We start from the raw sequence: 26,226 nt of genomic DNA, 5'->3' as shown, positions 1-26,226 counted from the left end.
TTGAACAAACCTCCTACTTATGATTAACCCCCTTGCAAGCATACGCAACTACGAGAAAAGTATAAAGAATAAATTCTAACCATAGCATTAAACTTTTGGATCCAATCGGTCCCTTACGGAATAGCCGAGGTGAGCATAACCCACCAGGGCACGCCTAGGCTCCCTGGTGCGCCCAGGTGGGTTGTGCCCACCTGGTGTCCGATACTTATTGGCTCCAATAATTCTCATTTATTGTACAAAAAATCCTCGTGGAGTTTCGGCTCAATTGGAGTTGTGCAGAATAGGTAGCCTGACATAGCTTTTTCAGGTCCAGATTTCCAGCTGCCGGAATCCTCCCCCTTTGTGTGTACCTTGCATATTATGAGAGAAAAGGCATTAGAATTACTCCAAAAAGCATTATTATGCAATAAAACAACATAAATAACATTAGGTAAACATGATGCAAAATGGACGTATCAGCACTTGCCTGCCTTTCTCAGCCGGCGGCAGCGACTTCCACAGACAAAGATTGTACTCACCCCAAAACCAATCCAAAGTTGGGGGGTCCGGCGCACCCTCGTTCGACGGCGCGTAGGGGTCCTCCTCGTCACTGCTCTTCGACTAAGCGTCCTCGGGGGGCGGCGACTCCTCGGTGACGCGTGGGCAGATCGGCGGTGCCATGGCAGAGATTTGAGAGAGAGAGAGAGAGAGGGCGAGCGAGGGGAGGATGTAGATGAGAATGTAGGCGGGATGATGTGAGCAAGGTAGTATTTATTGGCGGCCGGAATCTAGGTCGATGGGAACAGTACACATGCCGGTCACCGGAATTCACGAGTACTGTAGTTTGAATTACACACGATTCCCGTAGCAAAACCCATGTGTGAACTTAATAGCTGATGGTTTCCAATACAGAACCGTGTTTGATTAATAATCCCCGCCACTCACCTTCCAAACCTCGAGGCGCAAAATAGAGTGCCAATCGTGTGTGGGCCGGTTGTCTTACCAGATCTTTACATTTTTTTGAACACCAGATATTTACATCGTCTGGTGATTTTTTAACTCGCACACAAGTACACAAAAATATGACTTTTTAAACCGTTATAGTTAGCCGTTGCATGTAGATGTAGTTCAAATTTGAATTATGGTCATTAAATGGCTATAAAATCACTTAAGTGCCTTTAAAAGGTCAAATGACCCCTATTTTCCAAATTTTCACATGACAGTTGTATTAGTGCATGTTAAATGTAGAAAAAATTTGAAGGCCATAAGAGGAAGCTATCTCATGTTCGTCATCAAACATACATTGTTTCCTCTCGGAACCACAAGGCTTCTAGTGAGTTGCTCCGGTTTGTGTGGGGGGGTGTCCAAACTTTCGTCAAACAGGCCAATTTGTTTACCACGTTATCTTGGTGGCATGACATTACATCAAGCAAGGTTTCATGTTTTTCTGATTATTTTTTAATTTTTGGAATTAAAATGACATGGCACTCCATGCATGTGTCCATGCCGTGAGACAAATATGTTTGAAAATTCCTTCTAATTTACTGCACATGGAATTAACTCGCACACAAGTACACAAATATTATTTTTCAAACCGTTATGGTTAGCCGTTGCATGTAGATGTAGTTCAAATTTGAATTACGGCCATTAAATGGCTAGAAAATCACTTAAATGTCTTTAAAAGGTCAAATGACCCCTATGATTTTCCAAATTTTCACATGACAGATGTATTAGTGCATGTTAAACGTAGAAAAATTTTGAAGGCCATAAGAGGAAGGTATCTCCTATTCGTCATCAAACATGCATTGTTCCCTCTCAGAACCATGAGCCTTCTAGTGAGTTGCCCCGGCTTGTGAGGGGTGTTTGTCCAAACTTTCGTCAAACATGCCAATTTTTTTACCACGTCATCTTGGTGGCATGACAATACATCAAGAAAGGTTTCATGTTTTTCTGATCATTTTTAAAAAAATTGGAATTAAAATGACATGGCACTCCATGCATGTGTCCATGCCGTGAGACCAATATGTTTGAAAATTCCTTCTAATTTACTGCAAATGGAGCTAACTCGCACACAAGTACACAAATATGATTTTTCAAACCGTTATGGTCAGCCGTTGCATGTAGATGTAGTTCAAATTTGAATTACAGTCATTAAATGGCTAGAAAATCACTTAAGTGTCTTTAAAAGGTCAAATGACCCCTAGAATTTTCCAAATTTTCACATGACAGTTGTAAATTGGAAGGCTGTAAGAGGAAGCTATCTCCCGTTCATCATCAAACATGCATTGTTCCCTCTTGGAACCACGACTCTTCTAGTGAGTTTCTCCGGTTTGTGAGGGGTGCGTGTCCAAACTTTCATCAAACAGGACAATTTTTTTACCACATCATCTTGGTGGCATGACATTACATCAAGTAAGGTTTCATGTTTTTCTGATAATTTTTTAAGTTTTTGGAATTAAAATGCCATGGCACTCCATGCATGTGTCCATGCCGTGAGACCAATATGTTTGAAAATTTCTACTAATTTACTGCATATGGAATTAACTCGCACACAAGTACACAAATATGATTTTTCAAACTGTTATGGTTAGCCATTGCATGTAGATGTAGTTCAAATTTGAATTACGGTCATTAAATGGCTAGAAAATCACTTAAATGTCTTTAAAAGGTCAAATTACCCCTGAAATTTTCCAATTTTTCACATGACAATTGTATTAGTGCACGTTAAACATAGAAAAATTTTGAAGGTCGTAAGAGGAAGATATCTCCCATTTGTCACCAAACATGCATTGTTCCCTCTCGGAACCACGAGCCTTCTAGTGAGTTGCTCCGGTTTGTGAGGGGTGTGTGTCCAAACTTTCGTCAAACAGGCCAATTTTTTTTACCACATCATCTTGGTGGCATAACATTACATCAAGCAAGGTTTCATGTTTTTCTGATCATTTTTTAACTTTTTGGAATTAAAATGTCATGGCACTCGATGCATGTGTCCATGCCGTGAGACCATTATGTTTGAAATTTCCTTCCAATTTAGTGCACATGGAATTAACTCGCACAAAAGTACACACATATGATTTTTTTTCAAACCATTATAGTTAGCTGTTGCATGTAGATGTAGTTCAAATTTGAATTACGGTCATTAAATGGCTAGGAAATCACTTAAATATCTTTAAAAGGTCAAATGACCCTTGAAAATTTCCAAATTTTCACACGACAGTTGTATTAGTGCGCATTAAATGTGGAAAAAATTGAATGCCATAAGGGGAAGCTATCCCCCGTTCGTCATCAAACATGCATTGTTCCCTCTCAGAACCACGAGCCTTTAGTGAGTTGTTTCGGCTTGTGTGGAGTGTGTGTCCAAACTTTCGTCAAACATTCCAAAAAATTTACCACATCATCTTGGTGGCATGACATTACATCAAGCAAGGTTTCATGTGTTTCTGATCTTTTTTTAATTTTTTGGAATTTAAATGTCATGGCACTCCATGCTTAATTGTGTCATAGCCGTTAGACCAATATGTTTGAAAATTCCTTCCAATTTACTGCACATGGAATTAAATCACACACAAATACACAAAATATGACTTTTCAAACCGTTATGGTTAGCTGTTGCATGTACATGTAGTTCAAATTTGAATTACGGTCATTAAATGGCTAGAAAATCACTTAAATGTCTTAAAAGGTTAAATGACCCCTGAAATTTTCCAAAATTTGACATGACATTTGTATTAGTACTATAAATTTTCTTGTACATTTAAAACATCATCCATTGCCACTTTACTCCAAATTCGTCTTTCACAGCTAATAAAAAATATCAACAACATCACACATAGTTTTTTGTAGGAATCGATGGCGATGAAAGTTCCTGGGTCTACTTAAGTCTTCCTCCTTAAGCTTTGCCGGCTCGTCTGCTCCAGTGTCGGCAACCCCCTAATCCACAAATCCTGATCCCCATTCCCGCAACCCCTTCTTGCAAAGATGACGCCGTGGAAACGCTTCGTGAAGGCCCGCACGATGGTCACGTCCTCCCCGAGCGCCACCGCCTACGCCGAGAGCGCGGCCGCCTACGCCGAGACTGCCGCCGCATCTGCATTGAGCGCGGCCGCATCCGTCGAGAGGGCGTCTGTGGCAGCCGACAGGGCAGCGGCAACTGCCGAGACGGCTGTAGCTGCTGCTACGACGGCGGATGCAAACACCAAGAGCGCTCGAGCTATCGTTTGTGTCGCCGGTGTCGCCCTGGCCCGGGTCGAGACCATCCACGCCAAGATCGAGGAAGCACATGCCAAGATATTCTAGGCCACCTCGGAATCTAGCACGCAACCCATGTTTTAAAAGGCGACGGTGGCCATGGAGCACCTGCTTCCTCATGAGATCTCCGAGTGGGAGCTGGAGATGCAGGAGGCGGCAGAGATCAAGGAGCGCCGGGAGGAGGAGTTGCGCGTGGCCGAGGTCGAGGTAGAGAAGAGTCTGTCCATCGAGGAACCAACGGTGGAGTACCAACGCGAGCTCTGGCACAACCACTACTACGAGTACTACAACCTTGAGGGTGGCGCCGAGGATGATGACACGGTCGACTTCATCAGGGGGGGACGCGGACTCCACCAACGGCGGCATGTTGCCCGGACAAGTCATCAACATCTCATCTCACACTGGCGATGCATAGGCCGGCGTGGCGGCGGATTTGTTAAAATTATGTGTACTTAGGCTTTGTTTTTAATGTTGGTCTTTTGTTAGAGCAATGTTTAGGTTAACTGGCTCTATTTAATTACTAAAATTGCTCGATTCAGTAAGTGTGGTCTGTGTGCTATACGCTCTTTTGTGTACCCCCGCCAGACACCAAATTAGCAAGCGATGTTAAATTATGCAATGACGTACCCGGGAAATTTTCCACCAAAATTTGAATTATCAAACTCATCCCATGCGCGTAAAGCAGAAGAATCGTTTGCGATGCCCACAATCGTTCAAAATGAATGGTGTCCGGCGGCACCGTGCGCAAAGTTTTCCTCCACATTTCAATTTTTTTGGCCTACCACCGAAATATCTACCCCCGCCCCCCTTCACCTACCTCTTTTCTTCCTGACCACAGGTCACATTTCCCCTGTTTCCTCCTTCCTTCCTTCCTTCCTAAGCTATAGCCGCTTCCTCGCTCTCGCCGTCTCGCATCCTACCGCCGGGGTCGCCATGGTCTTCTTCAATGACCTCTCCAGCGGTTCCTCCGACGACCACGACTCCTTCACCACCCGGGTATGCCTCTCTTCTCTCTCTCGGGATATGACTTGGAATGAAGGATTTAACCCGGAGGTCGATTTGAGTCATTTCTTCCTCTTGTAGCTCCCTAGGACCATCAGTTGCAACAAATGGAGCTGGGTGGCTGAAGATATGTCTACTCGTTGTCACATCAATCTCCATCCATGAAGCTAATTGCGTTTGAACCTGTGGACAGTGGGAGGAAGTTTCTGGCATGTGCAGAGAAGGTTAGACCCTCTTTCGTTGTTACAAATCATTTGTTAGATGTGATTCAGACACTGTCATGGTCCCAACCCATTCATACCACACCTTCAACCAAACGCATCCTAAGATAGTGTCACAATTTGTACCTAGTATCTAAAAATGTTGCCATCTCATCAATGATGCCATTAGAACATTATTTGGCACCGCTTCAGTAGTTTGTGCAGCCAACTTTGGTCCACAAATCTGAGCAGCCAAGCAGTAAAATACTAAATCTTTATGGCATGAAGGAACTGGGCATCGGAGCAACTAGGTGCTCCGGAGTCTGGGTCCCTGATTTTTTTCCGCTGCATCGGCTCGCCAGTGCAAGGCACTGGTGCGACATGTAGCAACAGTTGTCTTTACACCGGTTTTGGCATACATAGTGGACGTTCTTATGATGTTAGTTATATGTTACTAAATTTGTGCATGTACACACCTATTAGTATCAATTTGTTGTCATCCAAACACTCTCGCTACTCTGTTGCAGTTATATTTACCTTCCTCATAAAATGTTCAATTTGTTATTTATAGTACATGGGTAAGAACTTGTAGCATTGTTGTAGTTAATTATAGCTTCTGATGTTTCAGAGTTTGGTTGTTATCTCAGTAGCAATTAATTCATTTGCACGTTGATCTTTTTGAGAACATATGTCATAATTAACCTGTTTCTTCAGTTTTTTACAATAAGTATTGGTGATTTTCTATGTTGTTATAAACTCATTTCCCCTACAATTATTACTGATCTAGTTTTAAATATTATAGGATGAACGGAAGTGTTCTTACTTGGAGTGTGTTGATCAAGAGTGGCCACAGTCTTTGAAGATGTGCCTAGCAAAGCTCTGGAGCATGTATGAGGAAGAGAACAGAGGTAGGCTCAGAGAAAGTGTTGTCAACACTGAAGAATGTTTGAAGATGCGGGATAAAAAGAGGAAGGTGGAGAATGAGCTCAGATTTTTTAAATCAGACTTTGCTAAAATGGTGTTGGCGAAGGAGGAGGCACTTTCCCAATTGGCCAGTGTAAAACAGGTTCTTACTTAACTGAAAGCAGAGGTGGATAAGACGATCCTGGATGATCTCGATTAGGGAAATGAATACGTTGTTCTAATATTGTTCTTATGAAGCTGAACTAGCTATATGTTGTATTGTGCTGTTTTCAGGTAGCTATCGTACTGTGATGTTAAAATATATTTATGTGCCTGATATGAAATGTGAATTTGCGTAATACTGAAATTATTAATTATAAACTAATAAACCTGCTAAATGGGTCATGAAACTTTGCAAACGGTTCTAGTAGTAAAAGCGCTTGTGATGGATAGCCCAATGCCACACAATTTTCTTCATCAAATCATGTATGATGTAGTTGAATAAAAGCAAACGGTTAGCCAAGGCAGAGCGTGTGTGATAGTTACACCTATCACACATGAGCCTATACATAAAATTGTGTGGGATGTACATACGAACGAAAACGTTTTCCCTGGATTGACTGTGTGGGATGTACATACGAACGGAAACGTTTTCCCTGGATTGACTGTGTGGGATGTACATAAGAACAGAAACGTATTCCTTGGATTGACTGTGTGAATGTACATAACAAATGAAAACGTTTGTTTGGGATTGACTGTGTGGGATGTACATATAAACGAAAACGATTGGGTTTTGATGCCTCGCCCGATCGCACACGAGCTCATTTTGCCCTAGCTTGTGTGCTAGGAGGGCCTATCCCCGAAAGTTTCTGGGTTGTGTGGGAAGGACCCCCCTATCGCCCACACTCACTTGGCGACAGTTCCAAATGCCGTCGCGGAAAGGGGTTAAAAACTGTTTGTATAGCACCTCACTGTACCAGTGCTACCTCAACTTTGCTGCCCTTCCGATGATGTGTGATTAGTTCAACACAAACCTATGGGTCCATAACTAGCAGCTAGATGTCTTTTTATCTCTCTTTGATTTTCAATACAATGTTCTCTTTGGAGATCGATTCAATGTAATCTTCTTCTTATTTTGCGGTGTGTTTGTTGGGATCCAATGAATTATGGGTTTATGATCAGACTATTCACTGAAAGTAATTGAGTATTTTCTGAACTTTATTATGCATGATTTTTATAGTTTTGTATTTCTCTACGATCTATCCATTTGGTTTTGCCAACTAGATTGATTTATCTTCACTGGGATAGGTGCTTTTAATGGGTTCAATCTTGCGGTGTCCTCATCTAGTGACAGTAAGGGCAGTGAGGCACGTATTTGTATTGTTACCATTAAGGGTAAAACGATGACGTTTAGTCATATTGCTTGGTTTTATTCTATCTACACCATGTCATCTTACTTAAAGAGTTACTTTGTTTGCCATGAACTTAATACCATAGATGCAAGCAGGAGTCGGCCGATTGGTGGAGTAATAGTAGTACATGCAGCCAGGAGTCGGTCTACTTGACACGGACGTGATGTCTATATACATGATCATTGCCACAAATAACGTCATAACTATGAGCTTTTCTATTAATTTCCCAATAGTAATTTGTCTACCCACTGTATGCTATGTTTTGAGAGAGAAGCCTCTAGTGAAAACTATGGCCCTCGGGTCTACTTTTATCATATTACTAAAACCAAAAATACCTTGCTGCAATTTTACTCTTTTAATTTATATATATATATATATCATTATTAGATTTAATACTTGTAAGTAACGAGTTCAAGGGGATTGACACCCCTCTTGCATGCGTTGGGTGAAAGTATTTGCTCTTGTGTGTGTAGGTGCTACTTACTAAGCATTTGCGTGGTTCTTCTATTGGTTCGATAACCTTGGTTCTCACTGAGAGAAATATTATCCGCTACTATATTGCTTCACCCTTCCTCTTCAAGGATAATCCCAACGCGGCTCACAAGTAGCACCTCACACGGGCATGGGCCGCGACCAGGGGTGGATCCGCGCCACCAGGCAGCGTATAGGCCTAGTGGGTCCCCTCTGGCCCTCTTTGGTCCCGTGGCTCCATATTTTTTTGGAAGTAATTCAGTAAAATCCCCGCTGCACTTGGAGCTCTGGAAAATTGATTTTTCTTTTGTTGTATTTTAGGTCTAGATTTTCTATCCATTGTTTAACTTATAAATTAAGAGAGAAAATGCATTAGAATTGCATCATATTGTGAAATATATCACTGAAATATGATAAATTATGGTAGAAAATAGTGATGCAAAATGGACGTATCAATACGCCTTTCCCACTCAGGGAAAGGGTTGATCACTTCATTTGAAAACACATAAGAAACTAAAGTGCTCCCTCACACTCTCCTCTACATCAAATCTTACACCAAGAAGTTGTTTGTGAGAAATTCCACCAGGTGATAGATTCACTCCCCCCTTTTTTGACCAAAACAAATTGTGATTTGAGCAAGTATTAGTATTTCCTCCCCTGATCTAGTCACTTTTGGGGGTTAGAGACTCCTGGGCGATAGAAGTTCTTCAGAGACCACCTCAAGGTCTACCACTAGTGATTGGAGAACGCCTTCATGATGTTGTCTCAAGGAGAATAGGGCGAGTCTTTGTTGTAACATATGTCCCTCCAACGGTAACTAGGTTCCCTCCAAGAAAGTAAACATCGGGATACATCCCCGCCTCTGGAGTTTCGGTTATCCTTAACCCTAACTACTTACTTATGGTTACTTGTCTTCTTGTCTTTACTTATATCTCGTAATTGCACCCACTTGCATAGCTAGATCAATAAGGTTCCCTTTGGCTCGCTCGGGCGGTCAAACCTGCCTGAGTGAAAACACTTGTCTAAGTGAAAACGGTTGATCTGAGCATCCCTTTTCAGCCACACCAACACTATAAATTCTATGCGGACCAATATTTTGATGTAGATCAGACATTCAAAGAACGAGGTTTGACTATTTAGAGCATGACTGAGGTAATAAAGCCTATGAAAGACGTCGTTCCTTGTGAACTGAGCATAGCTCAGATGGTTAGGTTTTTTGTGGTGAAACAAATCCATCAAGTTTCAAATCTTAGGCCTGACATTGATGGGCGCATTTTTCTAGATTTATTTACTTGGCGATGTGCTTTCAATGAAAGGAGACGTCTCCGTCGACTACGAAGGCATTTATGACGCTTTGTCAATTTCAAGATGTTGCGCCGGCTGAGTATCTCAAAGGTGCTTATAAGAGTGATGTGTGTTTATAGGGTCCAGTGAATGTTCGTGTTTGCACTGTGTTGCCTCTTTGAAAAAGAAAAGAAAAAACACCGTTAGAGTTGAGTGCATGTTTGTGTATATGGGAGGTGCAAGGGTAAACAAGTCGCACCGTTACAGGCCCCCTTGTGACACATTAGATGAATGGCAACATTGTATCCGCAGATCACGGCACCACCTTAGAGGGTGGGGGGCTAATGTGGGTAGCCGATCGAGGGTTCAGAAGGAGTCCTTGATGGGAGAAATTAGAGACCTTGACGCCAAAGCTGGTATGATGGGACTGTCCAATGAAGAATGGGCGAGAAGATATGCCGCCGAGGATGAGATGGTTTTCCTCCTAACGTGTGAGGATATGTACTGGAAACAGAGAGGGCAACAATGATGGATCCTTAAGGGTGATGCGAGTACGGAATTTTTTCAAAGCTATGAGGACAAACACGGCCCCCGGCCTAGATGGCTTCATGGTGGCATTTTATAAGAGATTTTGGAGCCCGGTGGGGCCCCAATTTGTAAGCCTAGTGCATGAATTCACTTTGGGAAGGATTGACGTGAAGCGGTTAAACTATGGGGTGCTAGCTCTTATCCCTAAGGTCCAGGGTGCGAACAATATTAGACAATACCGCCCTCTCATGCTCATTAATGTGAGCTTCAGGCTATTGGCAAAAGGGTTTGTGTCATGGCTCGCTCCGGTCGCAAACAAGGTGATTGTCCAATCCCAATCTGCCTTTATTCGCGGTCGAAACATCTTAGACGGTGTGGCAGTGCTCCATGAAGTGTTACATGAGATTAGGACATCAAAAGAAGAGGTGTTTATCCTTAAGATTGATTTTGAGAAAGCATATGATAGGGTGAGGTGGGAGTTTCTCAAGGAGGTTCTTCGAGAGAAGGGATTTGACCCATTATGGATCAGTTGGATGCGCCAGCTCGTGAGAGGGGGCCCGGCGACGGTTAACATCAATGGCCAGATTGGCTCCTACTTCAGGAATAAACGTGGAGTTCATCAAGGCGACCCAATCTACCCCTTGTTGTTTAATATAATTGCCGATGCGTTGGCTGGCATCCTTGACCGTGCCAAGGCCGCGGGACACATATCTGGGGTAGCATCCAATATTATTCCTGGATGGGATATCTCATTTGCAGTATGCGGATGATACTCTTATTTTCATTAAGAGTTCTGAGAGGGAGACTATTAATCTAAAGTTCCTACTTACAAGGATATGTTTGGCCTAAAAATCAATTTTGATAAGAGTGAGGCTTTTCTCACGGAGGGGATTTGGAATCCCAACTGAGGGCGACACATATGATGAATTGTGAGTTGGGATCAAGTCCTCTGAAATATGTATGCATGCCAATATCAACAAGGGCACTTCAAATGGCGGATTTCCAGCCGGTAGTTGATAAGACGACGTTGAGAGTGGAGCCATGGCAGGGAAAACTGCTGGCGTTAGGAGGGAGTCTGGTCCTAGTAAATGATTGCCTAACAAATATTCCTATGTCTGTAATGGGCTTTTACCTTCTCCAAGATGGGGTGGATGCTAAGCTGAATAGGGCGAGGTCTCGCTTCTTTTGGGCAAAAGAGCACCAAAAACAAAAGTACCATATGATAAGTAGGGAGGACATTTGTCGCCCTAAGGACGTGGGAGGCTTGGGGGTAATCAATGCTAAGATTATGAATTGGTGCCTAATGACTAAGTGGGCATGGAAGATCCTTAAAGGCCAATGGGGCTTATGGCTAGATATATTTGTAAGAAAATATCTAACTTTGGGGCGCTTTGAATTCCGAAGGAATGTCAAACTATCGCAGTTTGCGAGGGATATTAAAAAGGTTCAACCACTCCTCCGGTTAGGGACAACCTATCATGTCCATAATGGCAACTTAGCATGCTTCTGGTCAGGCCGGTGGTTGGGTACGGACGTGCTTCTGGACGCGTATCCGCTTTTGTATGCCATTACGGATAATCCGACCGCTAGGGTAGCGGATATGTGGAACCAAGACCGACCCCTGCCCCCCCGGAAATCATAGTATGGGAGAGATTGCTGGATAACCTCCAAGAAGGTGCACATTACCTCTGGGTAGGATGAGGTCATGTGGCGCCTTGATCCATCAGGCGAATTTTCTACCGGTTCCTTGTACAGGGAAATTTTTAGGGCTACCCCCATGCGACTTGTCTGGAAGTTGGAAAGCGCGGCTTCCGGCCAAGATTAAGATCTTCTTGTGGCAAGTGGCACGAAATAGAATTACGGGCGGGGATCAAATACAAAAGAGAAGGGACCCGGGTGATGGGAAATGCGTCTGGTGCAGTGAGAGTGAGGATCGTGACCACATCTTATTCCATGTATTATGGCCCGATTTATGTGGAGCACAATTAGAGAGGTGACGGTTGCACTTGGAACCCGGGTGACTTCACGGCCTTCTATCATCTAGCAAATAGTATGGTGGGGAGAGATACGAGAATGGCGTGGATGGGCTTTGGAGCCATGGCATGGGCCTATGAACCACTAGAAATAAAGCTTTGATTGCGGGGCAACTCATTCGACATCTAACTGACTTACTATACAAACTGGTGTCTTTCTTGCAGCTATGGTAAGTGTTAACAAAATCTCAGGACAGAGGGCACGTGGAGATGCTCGTCACAAGAGTGCGGGCAAGATACACTGAGGAGGTGTTTGGTTCAGAAATGGAAACGTAAACGTAAATGGAATCAAATGACACTGTTACTGTAAACGGTATCGACCAAAAATCAAAACTGTTTGGTTAGTAACTGTAACGTTAATTAATACAGCAGCGCCTGGTCCTGCATTTCCCCGGTCAGCTGCTTCCCGAGCGGGAGCGCCCGGCCCGGCCATTGACGTACCATCCTCATGACCTTTCTGCGCTTCCTCTCAATCATCCTGGCGCCTTGAAGGACCTGCGCGCCTCGCCGATGGTCTGGCCGAGAGGAGCCTCGGTGCGAGGAGGAGATAGGCGCAGTTCTTTGACGAGCCGGAGGCTTACCCCGGGGGCCGCGTCCACCGTCACTGGCTGCATGCCACCCTTTACCCCGTGCAACATCCAGACCAGTGCATTGCGGGTCCCTGTGCCATCCTCGCACGCCCCCATGGGAGCTGCTCGTGGAAGCCATTGCTCCGCAGCGATCTCTTCCCGTTCGTCGGGCAGACATCACTTCCGGCGAGGGAGTCGACAATGGCCCGCTTCCAGTTGGCGCCGTCCTTGGCTACGGGATTACACTGCTCAGGCCATGGGGAGTGGTGGGCGGAGATGGAGATCGTGGCGTGGATGTTTGGGAAGAAGACGACAGGGTCGACACGAGGGAGGGAGAGACTGCCATATCGTTTTCTGATTGCGCCCAATTTCTCGGGTATCAGTTTTTAATAGGGCGGGATCTGTTACCGGAGTTATCAGATTACAGAGAGATCTAAACAAACAAGATTTAAGGTTATATGTTACCATCGTTATAAGATACCGTAACAATAGCATGAACCAAACACCTCCTGAGCTTCGTCGAGCTACATGAGGGAGAGCATTGGCATTGGCATGACCGTTTCCGGCTACTTCAACAGCCAGCTGATTTTTGCGCTCTTCTTTATCATTGCGCGCTGCATCGTGTTTGTTGGCTGCGGCCTTTTACCCTTAACTTACTTTCGTCGAATACTTTAGGCCTCAGTTTAAGGCCGGGCAAATGCCTCCTTTCTAAAAAAAAGCAATAAATACACTCATGGTCACCGTAGTTAAAGCAAAAGCACGATACGGTCACTGAACTTCAAAATATGTTCGTTACGGTCATCATATACGCGAAGCGGTGATTATACGGTCACTGACTTGTCGTATAACATCGTATGGCACTTCGTTGACCGGTCAAACAATCGCAAATATTGCAATGGGCCTGTTTGTCAGTGGGCCAAAAAATTAAATTATAGAAACAAAAACAGTAGTATAACATCGTATGGCACTTCGTTGACCGGTCAAACAATCGCAAATATTGCAATGGGCCTGTTTGTCCGTGGGCCAAAAAATTAAATTATAGAAACAAAAACAGTGGGCGACAACGAGGGGAATCGAAACTAAGCCCTCTCGCGTTATGCACACAAGATGAACCGCTGGACTAGCTGAACCGACTTGTCCATTTTGTAGGTGCTCCGTTTTATAAAGTAAATTCCACGCAATGCACACAAGCAATTCTCAGAAGTAGTTTATAAAAAAAACAATTCTCAGAAGTAAAACATGCACATGTTCCGGACGGAGATATATTTAAAAAATTATTTTCGTCTTATCAAATTATGTAACTGTGCCAAAACAATGAAATCTTTTCTCATGCAACTTTTAACAAGTGTTTGCATCTTTTTTTAGAAAAGCTCATGCTTTTTTTAAACTGCTTGCATATTTTGTATAAAACCTAATGTAATTTTATATTTAAAATTCATCTAATATTAATTAAGAGTACAAGAATTTTTCTGGAAATAGATGGGCATTCCGGTAAGGGTAACACTACTTTACATTACATGAGTATTTTTATAAATGCGTGCATAATTTCTAAAATCATACGTACATTCTAAAATTAAAGAAACACCTTAGACTACATAAATATTTTTAAAACACCATAGCCTGCTGCATGCACGCACACCGCACCGGCCACTACCAGATGACCCGGCCATCTCTCCTGCCTCTTCGCACAAAGGAAAGCAGTCCTTCTCTGGCCATGCATGCGAGCCTCCTGCTGCGTTTCCACAGCCAATGACATCCTGGACCTATACGTTGGATGCGAACACGGGCTCGGACTCATGTGCGATGACAACCTCGTGGTTTATTTTCTGACACCTAGCTCTTGAGTTGAGAGATTATAAAGGCTAGGCCGAGGCTTTGGTTTGAGCGCGGGAACTAGTAGCAGAGTAGGAGGCAGATTCGGATTATAGCGGATGCGGATGCATTTTTAATACAAAGTTACACTAAGTTTTATAAAAAAAATATGCAAACACTTTCTAAAAAATGCATGAACATTTTTAACAAAAGATGCAAACACTTGTTAAAAGTTGCATGAAAAAATATATCACTTTTTTGGGCACAGTTACATAAATTTGATACAATAAATGTAATTTTCAAAATATATATGTGCGCACGGTTTGTGTGTGCGCACGCGCGCTTCATTTTCAATGAACAGGCTTGTGCATTGCGTGAACATCTCTATATAAAAGGCCTACTTCCTGTATATGTGCTTCGTTGGCTCTAATGTGCTTCGTTCGACTCCCCTCACTGCAGCATGTACGTTTCTTGTTTTTATTTCTTCCGCCTACTGACAGATGGGCCCACTGCAATAATGAGGCTGCTATTTTTTTTTTTGCTATTTGACCAGTCAATTGAAAGTCATGTAGATCATTTGACCGGTCAACAGATTGCTATACGGGGCTCTACGGTGTGACAGTGACCGTATAATCATCACTTTGCGTATATAGTGACCGTAATGAGTGAAGTTCAGTGACTGCTTTTGACTCAACTTTAATGACCCTCTATTTTATCTCTAAAAGAAAAGTATCTCGTTCGGCGTTCTTCTCTTCGCTCCCTTATCTCCCTGCTCCCTTCACGCCGTCCCCACGCTGGCCGCGCCCATGGCGATCGAAGCCGCGCGCCTCTCCCCTTCCCTCGTCGCCGCCGCCTTCCTCGGCCGCCGCTCTCCTCCCACACCCCCTTTACTCCGCCGCCTATGCCTCCTCCTCCCCCGCCGCTCCCTCCTCGCCAGCGCCAGCACCTCCTCTTCCCCCGCCTCCTTGGGCGGGGACGGCCGCGTCGTCGCCCTCTCCTCGTCGGAGCTCCGCAAGCGCCGTAGCTCGACATCCTCCACACCAGCGACCGGAGAGGACGATAAGCTGCGCTCGCTTCGTCGCCTCTTCGCGCGCCCGGACATTGCAATCGACGCCTACATCGTTCCCTCCCAGGATGCCCACCAGGTTCACCACCTCCATCAATGCTGTAAATGAGTGCTATCATTCTCCTGATTCGGTTCGTTGATAGTGGAGAAATGATGCACCCGTGCGGCCGTGTTGATAAGACAATTAGTGTAGTTGTTGTAACTCCGCGCCATTCAGGCACGGATGATCCTGAGTGAATAGTTTATTTCTATATGTGTGGTGCTAACCATGTTCCAATCGTGGAGCTTACCGGATCTCTTTGTTCACGCAACTCTCGGTGATTAATAGTAGTGGTGAGTATTGACCTATCAGGTGAAAATTTGAAACATATACTGATCGAGCGTTTGATATCTCTGGCTCGTTGGGTTGTGTCCTGTGGACTGCTTTTGATATGATGGCCTTCTGGAAATAGGCATCCGCTAGAGCAATCGCTTTTATGCACGGGGCACACGCACATGGATATATACTTGATACACCCAGCGTATTAGTGAAATCAGCCATGTACTTGGCGTGTGGAACTGGCAAGTGGCATTGAGCTACAGCTGCAGAACATCATGATCAGTGTAAATACACATAAGAGCACACTATCATATTATGTAGTGTCTCCACAGTTTGTTGAACTGGTGAAGCTAATAGTGCTGTATAGTGTTCAGAAAATCATCAGTTTATTCTTGTATCAATGATGCTGCATGCTCCCTGACTCCTCCTTGTTTCGTTACTCTTTATTTCAGAGCGAGTTCATTGCAGAATGCTTCATGAGACGTGCCTATCTGACTGGATTTACTGGTAGTGCTGGTACAGCCGTGGTCACAAAAAATAATGCTGCTTTTTGGACCGATGGCCGGTATTTTCTCCAGGTACTTCATTCCGATGATGCAATTTTTAATTCTTCTGCACATATGGTTTGGATGCGGCTAACACTTCATGTTTTGTTCTTCTGTTGAGCAGGCTGAAAAGGAATTGAGCCATGACTGGACACTAATGCGGAGTGGAAATCACGGTGTTCCAACCACTATTGAGTGGTTGAATGATGTCTTACCATCTGGTTCTCGAGTTGGTATTGACCCGGTGAGCTTTTGTTTTGTTCTGTGCTCTCTTTCTCCATATGGCCTGCTGACCATAACTGCCCTTACTAAAATCTGTGAAATGATAATTTTACCTGCATAAGAATCTACATAATCAACAAATTCACTCTACAAAATGAATAACTTTTTTGAGTATGCTTTCTGTCATGCCAATTGATGATATCATTTGGCAGTAATTTATTTTTATTTTAGAGGATTGTTTTCATGCTGTCTTTGGAGTTATAATTCTTACTTGTTATATAAAACGAGTGACACAGATTTTTATGTGGAAAACCCTTGCGGGAAACAACTACGGAGACACGAAGAAGTAATCTCACTATTATGGAGGAGTTTACAAGTATGAGAGGACATGCCGTCTTTAGGTGCTACTACATGGGGTATATGTAGACGACAGTATACAAGGGTCTTGGAGGATAAGAAAACGAGCTATAATTGTACGCGTCGACGTCAACGCAAAGCCCTACACCACTCCTACTACGTTTATCATGAAACGATGCCGTGCCCAACACGGTAGTAGAATACGGATCACAATTTAACATTACCTGACCATTTCATTAAGTGACTCAAGGATATCATAAGTGAAGTCATGATTTGGTTAGCTGGAATTGCAATATCATATCATGAATTTAAACTTATTTTCTTCATACTGCCCCGTTATGCAACTTTAATTTTGAGATTTGTACTAGTAAGATCCCATAAGCTAACTTTTTGAGTAAAAAATACAGCAGTATAATTACTCCCCATTGATTATTTGATATGTTGACGACTCTGCACTTTGTTTATGTTATTGTATTCTTGGCCTAATCCTCTATTCTTTGTTTGCTTGAAGGATGCAGTTCCTTTTCTCATCTGATGCTGCTGAGGAATTGAAGACTGCTATTTCTGACAAGAATCACGAGTTAATTTTGATTAGAGATTTTAATCTGGTTGATGAGATATGGGGAGAATCAAGGCCAGCGCCCCCAAAAGAACCTACCAGGGTGCATGCCATCAAGTATGCTGGTGTTGACGTTGCATCGAAGTTATCTTTTGTCAGATCACAGCTTGATGAAAATGGGTGTGACACTGTGGTTATTTCAATGCTTGATGAGGTTGCATGGTTGTTAAACATGGTAAGATTTAGCTTTCACCATTATTTTGACATGGTATGCTGGTTATGAGCATCCTGCAGTTTAAGATGGATTACTTCTGAACCTGAAACTCCGCATGTTTATTTTCTCTCATATGTAATAATTTGACTTCCAATCCCTTACATGATAGACGCATGTTATAGAAAGCTACTTCAAATGCTGGGTTCAAAAGCATCGCATGATTTTATACTGTTACTAGTCATGCATTTTTTTGTTTTCCAATGTTATTACCGTATACGTGCTTTGATAATTGGTAACTAATGCTTAGTACAGGTCAATAGACTGTTCTACTTACCATTTCGTGCTCCCTGTTTGGCATTTTAATTATATACTTTTATTGTTTTGATAATCATGGTTGCATGATAATCTACAATATTCTGCATTTTTCAAAGACTTACTACGCAATAAGTAATTCCTGATGTTTTAGCAGTACAACATCTGATGCCAACTGAAAAGTACAAGGACGTTTGCGCTTTTTTAACCCTGTTAAATATTGTTGCGTTTTGTTTAATACACTTTCCACAAAACTGATGGTTGACACCACTATTGAATGCAGAGAGGAAGTGATGTTCCACATTCACCTGTATTCTATAGCTACTTGACTGTGGAGATGAGCACTGCTACATTATTTGTAGATAGCAACAAAGTATCTGAAGAGGTATTGGAGCACCTCAAGAAAGCTGGAGTAAAGTTAAAATCATACAAAGCAATTTTATCTGATGTAGAAAGGTAAATTTTACCAAAGAATATTTTACATAGCTTGGTGTCTGGCTTTGAATGTGCAGTTCCTTACTGTATCTTCGTATCAATGCAGTCTATGCAATTTACCTAGATTTGTTTGTCATCTCAAAATTTGGAAACAATGTGATCTGATTATTCTAATCAGTTTGTAATTCATCTGCATGGAAGTCAATCAAGGTTTTAATACAGCCCATCTGCATGGAAGTCAATCAAGGTTTTAATACAGCCTTAAGGCGGATGAAGTGTGGAACATTCAATATTTACTGCAAAGGCCTGTAGTCTATGTTGGACTGAGGTTTTCTATTTTCCTGCCAAATACGGAAAATATGAAATACCATGTTTGGATTATGTGAATTGCATACTTATGAGCTTCATAATTCCCACCCTGTGCCCTACCAGCTGCATACATCTTCATACCCTATTCAGGAAAACAACAATTATCTTTTGAGAAGTAAGACCTATATGCACTTAATCTGGCACAGGACCACCTGAAGTCTCTGTTTTCATCAATTAATGTCTACATTGGCTTTTGACAGCCTGTTTGGAATGGTCGATGAGTAGTTCACCAGCTTTTGCCTTCTTCCTGATTTTGATCATGATGGCACCTTCTTGCTTTATGATTTGAGTTAGATGAGATTCACATGTATTTGATTTGGCACTTGATCAAGTCAATTGTTCGTTTTGGCCAAACAGATGCATATTTTCGAAGTTTCTGTAAGTTATAGCCTTGTTAAAAAGCGGGGGTTCTGTTATGTCCATCACATTCAAATGACCTATGTAATCACATCCCTGCCTCAAAGGTGAGTCGAACTCATGAATACATTAATTTAGTAAGATGCAAGAGTATAGTTAGAAACATGTTTATCTATGAATCTCTAATCATGTAAAGCAATCTGCAAGGAGGAAAACAACAATTATATTGTGGTGTTGTACATGTCTTGTATGTACCTACTGGATTTGGGTTGTTTATTGGTTGAACTACTGAACATTTGTTTGAGAATCCGTATGTTGGAAAAGCAATTAGCCACTATTTGGTTATGATAGTGCAAGAAGTAAAAACTTCTTCTGTAATTTCATCTCACTTAGTTCTAGTCTGCTGAAGGGAAAACTAAAAATTACAACTAGCGAAAGATTGAGATTTATCTAGAGCAGAAGGCAAGTACCAACCAGTATATAAACAAGCACAAAGCATGAACTAGAAGGTAAAGAGTAGGGAAATGAAGACAGCGTATGTAGTTCCCGAAGTTCAAGTTATTGGCAATATCTTCTTCTGGAGAGGCTGAGCTCGATGCTCTGAAACCATTGAGGTTATACCTTGTTTTCCTTGAGCTAAGTCCACGAGGAACTCAGCCGATCACTCATGGTGGATCTTGAGGTGATCCCCTTTGCTTTCGGCCAAATCTCCGAGAGTAACTAGTAAGATATCTAGGCTCGAAGCTGCTCAATCAAATCTCAACTATTCCCTCTCAATGGTTTTCCTCTCTTAAGACGGGGCTCAAGAGCATAGAGGAATGGGGACACGAAGTATGAGAGTGTAATAACTGCACTGGAGGTCCACCTGAGCTCGTAGGGGTTCGGTTCCTTTCATAGGCACGCTCAGAAACCTAGCTGTTTTGCTTCAAGATTCACAACACGGCGGCACTGGGATCCTAACCGGACACTGCTGGATTTTCAGACAACGGATAGTTTTGTGGCACTAGGTGCAAAGCGGAAAGATGTGTCAACAGAGTCGCAACACGGTAACGTCGCCTTCCTAGCCAGACTCACCGACCGAGGAACCAGAAGCACTGTGCCTGAAATAACCTGCCTTCCAGAGCCTCATCTTGACCACACTGATGGCCAAACCGGAAACACCGGTGTGATGAACTCGACAGTAAAAGACAAAGGGCCGCAGCAAAGGCACAACATAGGCTCATCCCGGCAACGATGAGATCCTAACTGGCACCGCCAATCTTCGAAACGAGCGAACACTTAGGGCAACCCCAAACTGTTGGATTCCTAAATCCTGATAGAAGCTAAGCGGTGTGACGCCGATTTCACAACCGGAGACACCGGACTTGATGAACCACGCCCCAAGCACACAGCGAAAACTGAAGACTCAAACGCGCTCAATAGAGGTCATCCTCGGTGATGCCGATCTCAAAACCGGTGTAAACGAACATAGCTAATGGCCTAATGCATCTCAAAGAGATTTCAAAGGATATGCTGTGTATCTGGTCGGGTTCTAACTGAGCATCAGCAAGCTCCATCCATTAACCACAGTATCCAACCCCTCTTAATAGTACGGTTTGCCCTAAACTCAAAGTGATTCACTGAGGCACTAAAAGCTATATAGTCTTCAAGAGGCAAACCATGTCTTCGGTGTCCAACATTTTTAGGGGTCAGACATCCATAGGTTAAACCAACATCCTTTGGGACTATGCACCTGTGTACACTCACTAAACACATTAGTCCGTTAAATCGTTTGTCATTAATCATCAAAATTCGCTAGGGGGCACTAGATGCACTATCAAGTGGATAATTGTAAATGGTTAACTACTAATTGTTTTATTTCACTGCAGTTACCTCTTTCCTGTTCCATTGTGTTGTCTGAACTGGGAGTGGTTTTTCTTCTGTAGGCTGGCAGAAAAGGGCGCAAAACTGTGGTTGGATTCTTCAAGTGTGAATGCTGCCATAGTCAGTGTATTTAGATCTGGTTGTGACAGATACATGGGAAAAAGAGGAAAGACAGGGAGGCAAATTGGCAAAAAGGCATCTTCAGATGATCCACGTCAGAATATGGAGTTAAACGGTCTGTACAAAGGCTCACCAGTCACCCTTGCCAAATCAGTTAAAAATGAGGCAGAAATTAGAGGAATGAAGAACTCGCATCTAAGGTATTGTTTCAGCATACTTACGAGTTCAGGGTTTTCCTGTGTTGAAAACTATTCTAAGAAAATATAAAACGTCAATTTCGTAGAACTGATGGTACTGAAACATATGCTGATGTATTCTACTGTAGCAAATGCACAGAAAAGGTTTCATGGATATGGTGGCTTCTTAATAGACGTCTTTTGATGTTTCTGACCTATCACAATAATCGCTTTGATAGCTTTTATGTTTGTACTGATGTAGAGGCAGTAGTGTGACCAATACTCACTTCATTTGTTTTTTCTCCTAATGTGAACATAAAAAAAGAGAAACTTCACTTACAATATTCAGCACACACCATCTTTTTTTCTGTATCAGCGTTTCTGTTAATCCTGGGCCATCTGACCCAAGCATGCCTGCACTGGTGCATAATACACTTGCAGAGATGCTGCTGCTTTAGCAGAATTCTGGTGCTGGATAGAGGAGGAAGTTCGTAATAGTGTGGCTCTTACAGAAGTGCAAGTTGCAGAAAATCTTCTTGAATTTCGCCGAAAGCAAGATGGTTTTATAGAGACAAGCTTCGACACTATTAGTGGTATATTCCCACATTTTTCCGTCAATAGCAAATTGTCATCGGATTACTCGACTAATTTGTTGAGTTTTATGTGTTGTTATGGTGTTTCCTCTGATTTCTGCGCCGTGTCTGGATTCATTGTGTTGAAAGAAGGCTTTGGGTGATTATTGTTCATTTGTGCTTATGCCTCGGTTGGTGACAGCATGCTGGGTAGGGTGATGCAATATCTTTTTACTTATGTGGCCTCTTGGCACTGGGATGAGTCCTTTTCCATCAAACTTAATCTATTTCAGAAAAAAGTTCACCTCCTTTTGTTGTATTAAGGACTACTCCTACTACTTTGATGATATGCTTCAGTATGAAACTATGAATACTGTTTTTATGTACTTTGTCGCTTTAGTATGATATTCATGTTTGCTATGGTAAGCTTGATTGTCACGCAAAATAGGGATGAAATGACACATCTGGTTCTTGATGACACCCTTGACTCTTCCATGTCTTCCAGTCTGCAAGTGTGTGATGTCCCCACTACTGAGAGACCAGAATTATTGATTTTTTTACCCATTAATCCTTTTTTTACATGCAGGTTATGGTGCAAATGGTGCTATAATACACTACAGACCAACTCCGGATAGCTGCAGTTCTGTTGGAAGTGACAATCTCTTTTTGTTAGATAGTGGTGCTCAATATGTTGATGGAACGACTGACATTACAAGGACAGTTCATTTTGGCGAGCCTTCCCCGAGGCAGAAGGAATGCTTCACAAGGGTTTTGCAGGTGTGTCATTTCTCTTAAGACTACACGTCTCAGCAACAGTGAGCTATTTTATGTATTGTTTTCTGTACTTCAGTTTTAGAGTTTTTTTTTTTGAGGAATGAATACTAGAGTATGTTCAAATACTTCACTTCTTTGTTCTCAATACCTTACTCAAGTAATGGAAGTTTGTTGGTACAGGGCCATATAGCTCTAGATCAGGCAGTATTTCCAGAACGAACTCCAGGTTTTGTGCTAGATGTTCTGGCACGATCATCTCTCTGGAAGATTGGGCTTGATTACAGACATGGTACCTTCTCTGATCACACAAATCTCTGGCCCTGAATCATCTATATACCAACTATTGGTTTGACTGGTCTTCTAAATGGAATGCATGTAAGTTCTGGAGCATGTTTGTCCCTGGTTCAGGCACAGGTCATGGAGTTGGAGCTGCACTCAACGTCCATGAGGGCCCGCAGAGCATAAGCTATCGATATGGAAACTTGACAGCTTTACAGAAGGGCATGATTGTAAGCAATGAACCTGGTTATTATGAAGACAATTCATTTGGCATTCGTATCGAGGTAAGTTTCCCTATTTGGTGCTCATGTCAATCTTCAATATTTTATGTGCTGATTGTTCAGTTGAAAGTTAGTACTGCAAGTATTTTTTTATACTTTTGAACCTTGCAGAATCTGCTTCTGGTGAAGGAGGTTAATTTAGCCAATTCTTTTGGCGGCATTTCATACCTGGGCTTTGAGAAACTAACTTTTGTTCCGATTCAGGTACCCATGCATTTTATTTATTAATTGCAATGTTTCCGTCGATGAAATTTAGAGATAGTGATATGAATAATACTTCTAATTTGAACAGTCAGTAATCAAGCTGACAATACATCTTTTAAAGATATCACCTTAAAAAGTTTCCCAGTATTATTCCAGTGACTGGTAACCTCAACCAATAGGTCCCCTCAACGATTTTCACCGGGTATTAGTATTAGCTAGTTTAAGTACATATTTATGTATTAATTGAGTAATTAGTAGCTGGCTCAATGGAGGTTCACGCATATATATGTACTTTAAGTCTGTGACTCGACTCGAATCACTCCATTGTTGCGCCATGGGTCGTTCCATAAACTGTTGACCACTGCGGCTGCTATCTACCAGTTAGACTCCTAGGGGTTGTTTGGCTTGCGCCAGAGCTGGCCCTGCCAATCCGGAGAACGCCAAATAATTGGCGGACGTTCTGGCCGCCCCCGTCTCACCAAAAAAATGCCGCAGAGGTGAACTAGCGAAGGCGGACAGCTGGGCACACCAAAAATTTAGTGTCCATCCAAACAGCTCTCCAAGGCGCATTCAACGCCAATTATTTGGCTGGGTGCTCCAGGGCATTGACCCAAATAGGCCCCTAGATATAATCAAGGACTAAGTCTCGAGTTATATTCATAAACTGTGGACAGTTAGACAGGCTTAATTACTAGTTAGTATCTACTCCTGAATTACATGATGTCTGCATGAGAAGGAAATAGATGCAAAGATCTCCGATGAGTTTTTTTTTTGACGAAATGCAGTGTCACTGCTTTTCATGGCGATTAGGAAGAATAAAGTTTACAATTTAAAAGAAGGGGATGAGATTAGAGAGTCTGTAAAATACAACATGTCAGCCTAGTCTGGTTCTAAAGGTCGTTCGACTAGTGTCATTACCCATTGCTTGCCCGCATCCGCCCATTCCCTCGCTTCGAGCTGAAGCTTTTGGAAACGGACATGTACTGTGCAAGCAGTGTTTTGGAATACCCTCTCATTTCTTTGTTTCCATATGTTCCACCAATACCAATGCAATGATCGAGCGCCAAGTCTGTGTCCATATGAGTAGAGAAGCACTGCCACCAGTGTAGCAAGGATTCATCACCAGAATGCATGAGGTAGTTATTGAGATCAAGCCTGCTGAAGATTAGTCGCCACAGCTCCAATGAGATTTTTGTTTAATGGGCTTGGTAGTCACAGAGCTACGCTTGAGCTAACAGAAATGTAGCTTTCTATTGTATAAGCAAAACATATATGATTTCATGAAATCGCAAATGAGATATTGCTATAATTTGATATCAACCCTACATTGTGTTATAGCTCTTACATTTATTGCTATATTTGATATGAATGGGATATTTATGTCTTCATATATCTTTGTTTTATCACTCTTCTTTGATCATTATCTCATTGGCACCCCATGTTCTATTCTTGGCTCAGCCCCTTCCTGAATGTATGGTCTTTGATATGCATTCTGACAATCCAAATTTTCATTACATCTATTGGTCATTTTTTAGTTATACCTGCTGGTTTTGTTGATTATTATTGTCCAGCTTAAGCACATTATTCATGAAATTCTGATTATTTTCTTATTCATTTTGCAACTTCAGAGAAAGCTTATTGACTTACCCTTGCTATCACCTTCGGAGATAAATTGGGTCAATGAATACCATGAACAAGTTTGGGAAAAGGTGAGCTCTAGATACTTGAGACCTGTTTGTTACTAAACCTACTTGATGAAGAGCGGAGTTATTGTGCATGAGAATGAATACTTGCACTTGCATCATGAGATCTCCTAAAGGACGATAGTTTCATGTTTAACTAACATAATTTCCAACAGTAACCGACCTCATCGTCTTGGAATAATTGCCCAACTAAAGTACGAGTTACGACTATTTGCAGGTTTCTCCTTTCTTGAGTGGCAATCTTCTCAACTGGCTGTTGGTTAACACAAGGCCTCTCTAGACACCAAGCATGTCGCAACATGACAAAAAGCGACCAAGAAGAGCAAGTCACTAGGTGTTCATTCACTTCTTGGCAGAAAGCAAGGGAAAACGATGGCAAGGTCTAAGGCATTGGTTGAAGCTGGTTTATTTATCGGTACCCGGTTAGCTTAGTGTAATGTTCAAAGCGGTGAAGCGATTTGCATACATCTTCATTTGCCATTGGTTATATGATTAGTAACTATGATAGTTCAGTTGCTTTGTTTGGTCTTCCCCTATAATTTTTCGAGAAAACGCAAGAAGAGCTTGCATTTCATTGCTTTGGAAAGAAAGAGAGTTTCGGTTACAATCCTCCTAGGAGGGAATTACAGGGGCTGGGGGCATATCAGTGCACGTCCCAGGTTTGAGGCAAGATGGCACGAAGCCCGAGGGCGCCGGCTCTGGCCCAGAGGATGGCCTCGTCTTTGATTTCGTGAGCAGGTCGGTCGTCGAGGGCTGGCCTCGGTTGAAGATGCAGTTGTTGCGGTGCTTCCATATCATCCATGGGACGAGGAGGGTCGCGGAGGCGAGGCCCTTGCGCATGGGCATTGGGGTGACATGTCGCGCCGTGTGCCACCAGTCGTTGAGGGAGATCTCCCTGTCGGACGGGGCGCAGGGAAGCCTGAGCCAGTGCAGAACCTCATGCCATATCTGCTTGGTGAAGGGGCAGGCGAGGGTTAGATGGTGCATGGTCTCGGGGGCCTGGTCACAGAGGAGGCAACGTGCGGGGTGCTGCATGCCGCGGCGGGCGAGGTTGGCAG

The 26,226-nt window shown here is 42.8% G+C and overlaps 1 protein-coding gene across 1 annotated transcript; it reads left to right on the top strand.

The window, feature by feature from the left end:
- The first annotated feature begins 13,276 nt into the window (after positions 1 to 13,276).
- LOC119333456 (aminopeptidase P2-like) lies at positions 13,277 to 25,742 on the top strand. Its single transcript, XM_037606343.1, has 14 exons — positions 13,277 to 13,347; positions 15,167 to 15,586; positions 16,279 to 16,404; positions 16,496 to 16,615; positions 17,469 to 17,744; positions 18,319 to 18,491; positions 21,122 to 21,379; positions 21,797 to 21,948; positions 22,514 to 22,704; positions 22,882 to 22,990; positions 23,110 to 23,264; positions 23,373 to 23,465; positions 25,094 to 25,174; positions 25,386 to 25,742. Exons 2-14 carry the CDS (start codon positions 15,248 to 15,250, stop codon positions 25,446 to 25,448), a joined length of 2,136 nt encoding a protein of 711 aa, XP_037462240.1. The 5' UTR covers positions 13,277 to 13,347; positions 15,167 to 15,247; the 3' UTR covers positions 25,449 to 25,742.
- Positions 25,743 to 26,226: the final 484 nt, after the last annotated feature.

The sequence above is a fragment of the Triticum dicoccoides genome, chromosome 1B (genome assembly GCF_002162155.2).
Source record: "Triticum dicoccoides isolate Atlit2015 ecotype Zavitan chromosome 1B, WEW_v2.0, whole genome shotgun sequence".
NCBI lineage: Eukaryota > Viridiplantae > Streptophyta > Magnoliopsida > Poales > Poaceae > Triticum > Triticum dicoccoides.
Note: the sequence above shows the minus strand (reverse complement) of the source record. Positions and strands in the feature narration are given on the sequence as shown.